General features: G+C 58.2%; 1 protein-coding gene across 3 annotated transcripts; it reads right to left on the bottom strand.

The window, feature by feature from the left end:
- Window positions 1-4534: 4534 nt before the first annotated feature.
- Window positions 4535-10494, bottom strand: LOC143267060 (uncharacterized). Of its 3 annotated transcripts, none has more exons than XM_076543913.1 (2): window positions 8455-10494; window positions 4535-8380 (listed from the first exon to the last, which is right to left on the bottom strand). In XM_076543913.1, exon 1 carries the CDS (start codon window positions 9661-9663, stop codon window positions 8998-9000), a length of 666 nt encoding a protein of 221 aa, XP_076400028.1. In that variant the 5' UTR covers window positions 9664-10494; the 3' UTR covers window positions 4535-8380; window positions 8455-8997. The 3 variants fall into 3 exon arrangements, with proteins under 3 accessions (XP_076400028.1, XP_076400030.1, XP_076400029.1); XM_076543915.1 differs by having other exon boundaries at window positions 4535-8275; XM_076543914.1 differs by having other exon boundaries at window positions 4535-8259.
- Between the last annotated feature and the right edge of the window lie 94 nt (window positions 10495-10588).

Genomic DNA, 10588 nt, shown 5'->3' with positions numbered 1-10588 from the left:
AGCAGGAAACCGGAGCTGCCCATCCTGGACCTGAGCCAGAACTGGTGTCTTCTTCCTCCTCACAGTGTGTGACTGCTGTGGACTGGGAAGCCCATAACAGTGTGTGAAGGCCTTCCTGGGGGTCAGTAACAGAAGGTCGTGGAGCACTTCCAGCCACGGCCCAGTCCTGCCATCTGCCTGGGTCCTCCACCCTCAAGTGGCCTTTTAGGGTACTATACAGGGGCAGACTGGCACAGGTGTCTGTGTTTACGAAGCATACAGAGGGTGAGGTAGATCCATCCAACACGTGGAGACACTGAGGAACCAAGGGAGCTGTCCTCAGCAGAGGGCTCAGGGTGGGATTCATGAATGATGGTCATGTCCTAACCGCTCTGGTCTCAGCTCTCTCTGCTTTATTCACATCTGTGACCCACACATATATGAGGCACCATCTGAAAGTGTGATGAGGCTGTGTGCCAAGTACTGCCCTAGAGACAGTCTGGGGTGACATGATGTCCATGCAAAAGCCCCCGTTACCAGGCTGGTGTCCATACTGAGAAGTGTCCCTGGCTTGGAGCAGGCTCACATCAATCAGGTCCCAAGGGACTAGTTAGGTTGGTGTGGGGGGGGGAGGCCTGAGTGCCAGCTGTGCCAAATGTGCCCTAGCCTCACCTAGCCAGGCTGCAGAAGATCCCTGTGTGTCTTGTCCCTCTGATTGGCATAATGGCTTCATTAGCCTGACTGGTGCTGGCAGGATTCACCGGCATCAGGTGCCTAGCGGGAGGAGGCCTGGCCGCCAGGCGCTAAGTGGCCTGGCTCTGGACAGTCTCTTGGTAATACAGCCAGAAGTGTGTGGCTGCTTAATTTTGGAACACTGCCCCCGACAGCCCCAGGTGGAGCAAAGCTACTGGTGTTTGTGTGATATGAGGCCTGTGGGCCCAGGGTGTGTGAGGAGGGTTTGCTTGCAGGGAGGCAGCTTTCTTGGGTCTCCTCCATTGCCGACTCCAAAGCCTATGATCCACTGCCCACTAAGGATCCCTCCAGGGGTTCCATCACAGAATAGGTGATTCTTCAGTGTCTGACTGATGCTGGGTCTAGTTCCTGTGTAATGAGCTGTGGTTCTGTGGGAAGTCGTAATACTGTTGGCAGGTCTGGGTATTGAGTGTATCTGTGTTGGTGTGTGTGAAGGTTCACAGGGAGGGGCTGGGCCGAGTCACTGTAGTCACCTGGTGAGTCAGACCAGCCTCTGAAGGTGCTGCCCTAGACACCAGCTGATGTGTATGCTGGCGTAACAGGCTGGGCACCGTCTACAGGCTCCCTACCCAGGGTGTAGGTCACATTCCAGCTATACATAAGTCTACAGCAGGCTGGGTTCTCCCGCCCGTCTTGAAGGTACTTAGATGATAGCATACCTTTCTTTTTTCTTTCCTTTTAAATTTTTATTTATTTATTCATTTAAGTTTTATGTGTGGTGGTATTTGGCCCGAGTATATGTCTGTGTGAGGTAGTCAGATCCACTGGAACTAGAGTTACACAAAGTTGCAGACTGCCAATTGGTTGCTGGGAATTGAACCTGGGTCCTTTGGAAGAGCAGCCAGTGCTCTTAACCACTGAGCCATCTCTCCAGCCCCAATGCACACTTTTTTTTTTTTCCATTTTTTGAGACAAGAGTTTCTCTGTGTGTAGCCCTGGCTGTCCTGGAACTTTCTCTGTAAACCAGGCTGGCTTCAAATTCACAGATCAGACCATCAGACCACCTCTGCCTCCCAAGTGCTGGGATTAAAGGCGTGTGCCACCACTGCTCAGCATGCACACCTCTTATTTTGGGTTCACATATGTGTCTGCACTATGGGCTGTCCAGGCTGCACCCTGGGAACCTCCCCTCTAGGATCCCCTCTATCCACCCTGAACCAGAGGGGAAGACGGTATGCCCAAAGTATGGCCGTCTGATGCTATTGCACCAGGTCTGGACACAGATGCCAGGCTACCTGATGTACCAACTTCAGCATGTATGTCTTGGGGGAGGAGCACCTTTGATGGACTCTGAGAGGCCATTGGCGTGAGCAATGCCCAACCTCTACTTCAGAGAGCAGTCCACTGTGAGTGGGCCATTCTAATCATAGCTGGGACTCAAAGGCAGGGGTCTGCCCTTCTCAATGAGAGTCCAGCTGGGGGGCAGGGGCAGAGAGTGCCCTGAAGGCCCCCAGACTCAAGGTGTTCACCACACACCTAGCTTTTAGGAAACATTTCTCAGAGTGCTGGGGGATGGTCTTCCCTGACCACTAAAGGGCCTCTTTGCCCTCTCCCCCAAGCTGCCCCCAATAATGTTAATAGTACCCCAGAACCCAGATAGATAACTCCCCATCCCCATCCAGATTAGCCCAATCTGGGGCTCCTGCCAGCATGCTGCCTACTGCCATGGCAACCAGCACATGGGCCAGGCTTGGTGCCCAGCAGCACTGATGCTGGTGGTGCGAGCTGGCACAGGCCCGTCAGTGCAGGAGTGGGTGTTTCCCCCCTTCATGGCCAAGAGCCCTGGAATCTGGGGAACAGCTGGGCAGACCTGTGGCCAAGGGCTGACCTTTCACAGCCCTTCAGGGAAACCAGGAAACCCCCGCTCTTCACCTTTCCAGAGATGCTCTCCACCCACACTGCTCACCGGCTGCTAAGGTTCAGATCTCGGCCCCATCAACCCCTGTAGCCAACCCCTTCCTGCTCTCCCAGGCTCCTTGGCCCTGCAAAAAGGGCAGGCTACCCAACTGGCACCATGCTGCCCAACACTACCCACAACCTTGGTTTCCTCATCTTTGTGCAGGGCACCTGCTCCTGCCCGGGGTCCGGCTTGGCGGAGCTCCAAGCCCCGCCTCCTGGTGTGCTCTCCCTCCCGGGGCTCCTGAATCAATTTTTCATGCGAGGCTCTGCAGTTCCACTTACACACGGCGAAGGGGGAGGGGCCTCGCTTTATTTACTCTGCCTAGGTTCACTTACGGAGGCCTGCAGACCTGGTTTAGGGTAACAGGCTCCACTCAACAAGGGAGGGTCATGTCAGAAAGAAGAGCATGGGGAGAGTTTCTTGACTGCACAGTGAGCACCTCCCCTCCCCTCCCCTCCCCTCCCCTCCCCTCTCCCTCCCCTCCCTCTCCCCTCCCCTCCCTCTCCCACTCCTCCCCTGCAAACTCCCTGACCCCACCTGAGCAAGGCTGCTCACTGACGCACCTGGATTCTTTATGTTGCTGTTTTCCATTTTGTCTTTTATTTTTGAGATTATAATATAATTACATCATGTCTTACACCACTGTTTGCTCTTTCAAACTCATAGGACATACACACAGGCAAGATACCAATGCACATAAAAAATGACAGGCATGTAAAGCCATGCCTGGCTAAGTACCCGTTTCTGCTGCCGCTCTGGCCCAGTGACAGACATTTCCTTACCTGTTAGACGTGAGGCCCTTGTTCCACCAGAGCACACACACACAAAAGACCAAAACATCTTTTGTATGTCAACTCCTGCGCCACCCCAGTCCCCTTCACAAACAGAAGCCATGATATCTCCTGGCTTCCATCACTTTAAAAACCATAAAGTAGTGGTACCTCGTAAGCTAAGACAAGGGACAGGGGACCGGGGACTCTGTCGGGTCAGAAAATCCAAGGCTCCAGCAAGACCAAGAGTCTCCAAGAGGAACGAACACAAGGACAACAGAGGGCGGGCGTCAGAGCAAGTCTGTGACCTCAGGGCAGGAGGGAGCACTCATGAGACGTCTGAGCCCAAGTCCCTCAATGTGTGGGCTTCACTAGGTCTGCCCCTAGGAGACAGACACCTGTGTGGACAATTGAGCCCTCAACACCGCCTAGCCCTCAACACCGCCTAGCTCCCATCTTTGAGATCTTACCATTTCTATGGACACAAAGGCCCAGATATGCCCAGGCACACAGCAACAGCTGCCTGCGGAGATCAGCTTGCTCTCCATGAACCAGACCCTCCTCACGTCAGTCAAAGACTTTCAATGTGTGTGTGTCTTCTGTGTGTGCATGGATGTATGAATAGGCCAAAAATTGATGCTGGGTGACTTTCAATTGCTCTCCATCTTCTTTTTTATTTATTTACTTATTTATCCTGTGTGTGTGCGGATCAGAGGACAACTGTGTGGAGTCAGTTCTTTCCTCCCACCTTTACGTGGGTTCTTCAGATCGAACTCAGGTCATGTTTTTATAGTCAATGCCTTTCCCTCCTGAGCCATGTTTCCAGCCCCCACCTTTCTTTTTGAGACTGGACCTCTCACTGGAGCTCACTGATTCAGCTAAACTGGTTGGTCAGCAAGCCCCAGGGATCCCTCCCTCCCCAGGGATCACAGGTATACACTGCTGCAACCTACCTGTTTTAGTTAGGATTTCTATTGCTGTGGCAAACACCATGGCCGAAAGCAACTTGGGGAGGAAGGGGTTTATTCATCTTACATTTTTATAGCCCATCATCCAGAGAAGTCAGAAACCTGGAGGCAGGAGATAAAATAGAAGCCACAGAGTGCTTGTTTTCCATAGCTGCTCAGCTCGCTTTTTTTTTTTTTTTTTTAAGATTTATTTATAGGGCTGGAGAGATGGCTCAGAGGTTAAGAGCACTGGCTGTTCTTCCAGAGGTCATGAGTTCAATTCCCAGCAACCACATGGTGGCTCACAACCATCTGTAATGAGATCTGGTGCCCTCTTCTGACACGCAGGTGTACATGTAGACAGAACACTGTATACATAATAAATCTTTAAAAAAAAAAAAAAAGATTTATTTATAGCTCGGCGGTGGTGGCAGATCTCTGTGAGTTCGAGCCCAGCCTGGTCTACAGAGCGAATTCCAGGACAAGCATCAAAACTACACAGAGAAACCCTGTCTAGAAAAAAACAAAACAAAACATAGATTTACTTATTATGTAGTGTTCTGCCTGAATATATCCCTGTAGGCCTGAAGAGGGCACCAGATCCCACTATGGATGGTTGTGAGCCACCACGTGGTTGCTGGGAATTGAACTCAGGACCATGGAACAGCTGCCAGTGCTCTCAACCTCTGAGCCATCTCTCCAGCTCCTCAGCCTGCTTTCTTGTACCACTCAGGACCGCCAGGCAACAAGTGGCACCACCCACAAGGGGCTGGGTCCTCCCACATCAGACACTAAGAACTCAGAGACCCACCCGCCTGCCTCTGCCTCCCGAGCGCTGGGATTAAAAGATCTAGTTGTAGCTGAGCAGTGGTGGTGCACACCTCTAGTCCCAGCACTCGGGAGGGAGCGGCAGGCAGGTGGATCTCTGTGAGTTTGAGGCCAGCCTGGTCTACAGAGCAGCTACATAGTAAGACCTTGTCTCAAAAATCAAAAACGAAAGATAAAGAGGTGGAAGAAAACAAAACAAAACAAACAAAACACCTCTGACTCAATGGGGAGCAGATCAGGTGCGTGTGGAGGGGACTCGGAGTCCTAACCTCCACTCCAGACCACTTCCACTCCGTGACCTGCACTGCCTTCTGCACTCGGAGGCGCCCTTTTCCTTTTCTGGGAAATGATGGCTGGTAGGTGGCTCAGGGACGGTGTGACCAGTGACACCGAGGGGTACAAGGCAAGGCAGCTGGGAGCAAACCCCCCCCCCCTAGTAAACACACACCGGGTCAGGGCATCCCTGTGTGTATGCTCCAGACAGCCAGTGGGCTGGTTCTATCTGGCCGAGAGTCATCTGTTCTGGGTGCGCCAGCCCCACCTTCCCCGTGCGTCAGTACCAGCTGAGGTCACCCGTGCTTGGCCACAACCCAGCCTTGGTTACCCTGGTAGAGATGACTCAGCGATGTGGCAGCCCTGGCCCTGTGCGGTTATTAGCTTCAGGGTCCTTCAGGTGAGGATCAAGCGCTGAGCTGCCCTCCTCTCGACCTCAGTGCAGTAGCGGGACTCACCTGGCGGCCCACACGGGAATGACACTGGCCTGCCACTGACCTGCCTTCCGCATGGCCCATGCCAGGGGCGCCATCTGCTGGGCCGCCGTGTAATCCAAGCTCGAACCCCCGGGAAGCCGCCCCTAGCCTGCGCCCACTTTGCGTTCATCCGCCCCGCCCAGGCCGAGGCCTCAGGGAGGGGAGGTGTAGCCCCAGAAGCGCCTAGCTTTCCTCCTGCCTGCAGTTTGTGAGGGGGAGGCAGGCGGCCTTGACGCACTCCCGACCACCCACCCCACTGGTTTTCCTTCTGAGGCCCATTGTGCCTCTACAGATAGATTTCTCCACGGGATACCAGCGGTCCCGAGGCTAGCAGCTGGACTGGTCGGCACACTATCATAGCGGGCCAGACACTGGACTTGGCCTGAGTGCAAGCTGGGCTCACTCGGATGACAGGTTCCCATGCCCTGTAGAATACACTCCCGGGGCCCCGCCTCCCTCCTCCCCCGGGAGGGCAAAGGTAGGGTCAGTGCCCTTCTGAGTCCTGTAGCACTCCAGCTGTGGCAGGGCACAGAACGTCCAGAGCCACAGCTTTCTGCCCTTTGTCCACCCCTGACCTGCCTCCAGTCAGGAGCTTGGCCCCGCCTCCTCAGGGTGGCTGCTGGCCCTGACCCAGACTAGCTCTGCAGGTTACTCCTTGTATGGTGTGGCGGTTAACCTGTCTGTCCCCTGCGGCCCTCAGCCAGGTGGCTGCTCTTTGGTCTGTATGGGGTCACTAGAGCCAATGAATGGTGAACTGGGAACGGGAAAGGGACCCTGGGAGAATGGGAGTCTCTCCTTCCCTGTGCTCCAATCCCTGCATTTTGAGGTCAGGGTGGAAGTTGAAACTGAATCTGCCCCATCTTCTCGGTTGTCCAGGCCCTGCCCACTTCTGCTTCCTCCAGAGCTGGGAAACCCTTCCTCGTCTCCATCTGGCTCCGCTCAGGCTTCCCATGCGTAAGGGTATCCAGCTTCATCAGGGCAGGGCTTCTGTGGCTACTCAGTGGGTATAACTGGAAGCCCCAGATCTCTGGGCCTAGGGGTGGGGGGCAGAGGTGGAAGCCAGGCAGTGGTCAGGAGCAAGGTTCAGTAAGCAAGGATGGAGCTTCAGGCTTAACCCACACCAGGGCCCCAGGGCCCCGGGGCAGGGCCCAGAGCATGAGGCCGTGTGAGCGACAGAAATGGGAGACGCAGAACTCACTGTGGTGACGGACCAGCCTGCTGCTGGGCCAGAAGCAGATTCAGACAGATGTGGTAGGTCAGCGGACTGGGGTGGCCACTGGCGGCCTTCTGTTCACAAAGAGCGCTGAGAATAAGAGCTGCAGGGCGTGTCAGCTTTCCGTGTGCTGGGCAGGGGAGGAGGAGGCAGCGAGTCCTCAGCACACTCTCCCGGGACCACTTACCACACCACCCCCCACAGCAGCAGAATGAAGGGCAGAGGACACCTGGGCTTTAGGGCTGCTTTGTGGAGCCAACAGAGAGCAAGGTCCTCGGCTGTCCTGGAACTCACTCTGTAGACCAGGCTGGCCTTGAACTCACAGAGATCTGCCCGCCTCTGCTGCTGCAGTGATGGCATCAAGGTGTGGGCCACCACACCTGGCTGGGGGAGAATTATTCTCTTTGTGTCTGTGAGAGTAGTCCAAGGCACAGATGGGCAGTCCTGCCTGGTCTAGCCTCAGGTCTGACACAGAGGGGCACTAAGTGAACACAGAATACCTGGGAACATCTTGGAGCAGTTGGGAATCAACTCAGGCTGGGCAGAAGTCCTCCCCAAAGTGGGAGGGGCCAGCTCACTGTGGGCTCACATGCTGTGTTACATGTGCTGCGTGTCCATGATGTCCGCAGACCCTTGACCTTCATGGCTGTAATGTGCCGAGTTCTGGCTCAATGCCCTCCACTGGAGACTGGTCAGCTGCACCCTCAGCTTAGTGCCCCCTTCAGGGGCAAGGCCAGTCCTGTGCCTCCTGGCCTGCCGGCCCTGGACAGACAAGAAATACCCACTTGCGTGTGATGTGTCTGCAAAGGCCTAGGGCAGGAAAGTGAGCTCAGGATGTTTAGATTTTGGTTTCCTCGGACATTTTACTTTTTATTATGGGTTATTAGACTTACAGAAACGTTTCAAAGACAGCAGAGGAGTTCAGCCCTCGGCCCGAAGGCACTGGTGTGCCGCAGCCCGCCCTCACCGGAAGGTCAGCCTTGGTACTTACATTCCAAGAACCTGCCCTGAGTCTCACAGCTTTTAGTCTCTTCTCTGTCAGAGTTAGGTTGACATCCCTGGTGGCAGGAATAGCAGAGACCAAGCGTAGACCCAGGACCAAGTTTCTTGTTCCATTCGCCTAACAAGAAGCCATCCTGTTAGGAGGAGTACGGAAGGGTGCCGGTGGGTGGAGCACGTGCTGGAGGATGGAGGTGACCAGGAGTCCAGGGAGCATCCAAAGTGGCCGCAGCGGGAAGGGACTGACAGGTTGCCGAGAACACACGGAGGGCTTCAGGGTGGGGGCAGCCTGCATTAACCCTCCCCACCTCCTCACCTCTTTGAACTGCTCTCTTCTCATCCATTAAGCGACCAGAATGTGAAATAAGATGCATCGAGGTCACAATAAAAACCGACCAAAGCCAACACAGGAAAACAAAAATTCCTGTCATTTCTCTAGACTGAGTCTCTCTTTACAACGGGAGGGCACGCCCACTTCTGGCCGACCTGCAGCCGCTGCCCCCGGCCTGCCCGCTCCAAGAGGGGTGGGGCCCCCAGCTTCCGCGGCAGCCGAGAACGGCCCCGACCTGACCTTGGGTGAGGCCTCGGCACTGCCCGGCTGCAAAGCAGAAAAATCACAGCGCGGACACAACGCCCCCCCCCGCACCTCCCCCACCCGGTGCAGGGCGCTGGGAGGCCCGGCCGCGGCCCCGCTCCGCCCGGATGCCCCTCCCCCGCGGCCCCCGGGGAGGGCCGGGTCTGAGCCCCAGCGCACGGCCGAGGGGGTCTGCGGCGCGCACCGGCCGCGACCGCCGCCCCTTTGTCCCGCGGGCCAATGGGTAGCCTGCTTGACTAAATAAGGCGAGGAGCGCCTCGTCCGTTACGTCCGCCCCCGTGACTCAGGGCGGCCGCGGGCCTCCCGGCGGCGGGCGGAGCGCGCGGGTCGAAATCGCCAAATATGGCCGCGCCGCCCGCCGCCGCCCCCGCCCCCACCGCACACCTGAGCCGCACCTGGCCTCGCCGCGCGCGCGCCCGCCGGGGGACACGGCGTCCCGCCGGCGGCGGGAGGAAGCCGGCCGTACCAGGCCGCCCCCGAGCCCCAGTGCCCTCTGCACACACGCAGACAAAGGCGCTCCAGAGGGAGCCGGGGTTCACAGCGCCCGCCCTGGGCGGCACTCGGGTAGCCAGGGGCGTGCGCCAGACGGTCACTGGGTGAGAGCGGCGACCGAAACCCGCGTCCCGTCTCGGTGTGTGCAGTCACGTCCACCCACCCCCACCGACACGCGGGAGCCCCTGCGGGCTCGTGGTTCTCCTGGTCGGGGAGTCCAGCCCTGCGCCCCCTTCGAGGGTGGCGCGCACGGGTGTCAGCCCCCCGGCCACCCCTGTACTCCAGGCTCCTCGCGGGCCCTGCGCCCTTCTCCCTGGGCCCGATGACAAGGTGACTGCTGGCCCGGGTCTGCACAGCAGGTAGCCGGCGCAGGCAGCGGGCCCGTCTCGGACGGGGAGCTGACCTTGCGGGGCGCCCGTGCGAGGGCTGGCGGGGCATTCATTGCCCCCGTCGCTAGCTGCATGTCCTGTGACCTTGGGGTCCGCCCCTCACTGCTGCCCCTGTCTAACGCTGCACTGAGCCACTCCAAGGCTTACAAATAAACCCAGGGCAGGGCAGTGCCAGCTCCCCCTCCGGGTACAGTCAAGGCGGAGCACTGGAAGGTGCGGCCACGACCCTGCCAAGGGTGACAGGGTCCCCTGAGCTGTCTCCTGGGGAGAAGGGCAGTGATGCCCCCCCCATCGCGCGCCTGTTTGGAGGCGACTAAGGTGCATGCATTCTGTGCCCAAAACCAGTTTGACCCGGATCTCATTATCAATGGAGAGGTGTCTCGCCCAGCTTGCCTAAGACGGGGGCGGGGCTGGGCCATCTGAAAGTCAGAAGTTCTCCCTGGCCTCAGTTTCCCTGGAATGTCCTGAGGCTAGCCCGGCACGATGCCCCCCACACCGCCACCTCCGCTGATGATGTCCAGTGTCACCAGCCCGGGCCGCATGTGTGCGACCCTCCCCCGGTGGAGGGGCCTACGCGGACGTGGCTGAGACCCGGTGGTGGCCGCTCCCGGGACCCCCGGGGACCCCGACGGCCCCTCCCCAGCCAGGCACCAGCTGCTGAGGCCCAGATCTGCACTGAGCCTGCAGGGAGAGCTCCGGGGGGTGCACGGGGCGCAGAGTTCAGCGGGGCGGGGGCCACGGGACTCACCCCAGCTCGGGGCGCGGCCCACCTGCGGCCCGGCAGTTTCGGGGCGCAGCCCGGGCCCTCCCTGCTGCAGTACCGGGGCAGGGCAGGGCCTAGCACCGCTGCGCGCCACTCGCCGCGACCCCCGGAGGCCAGGCCCGCGCCCGGTCTCGAGCACGCGGGGGCGGCGCGGGCGGGGCCGTTGGCGGAGGCGCGGGCTAGGGGCGGGCGGGCCCCGGGCCCCACGTGT

This window comes from Peromyscus maniculatus, chromosome 8 (genome assembly GCF_049852395.1).
Source record: "Peromyscus maniculatus bairdii isolate BWxNUB_F1_BW_parent chromosome 8, HU_Pman_BW_mat_3.1, whole genome shotgun sequence".
NCBI classification, from domain to species: Eukaryota; Metazoa; Chordata; class Mammalia; order Rodentia; family Cricetidae; genus Peromyscus; species Peromyscus maniculatus.
This window is presented reverse-complemented; position numbering and strand designations above follow the sequence as displayed.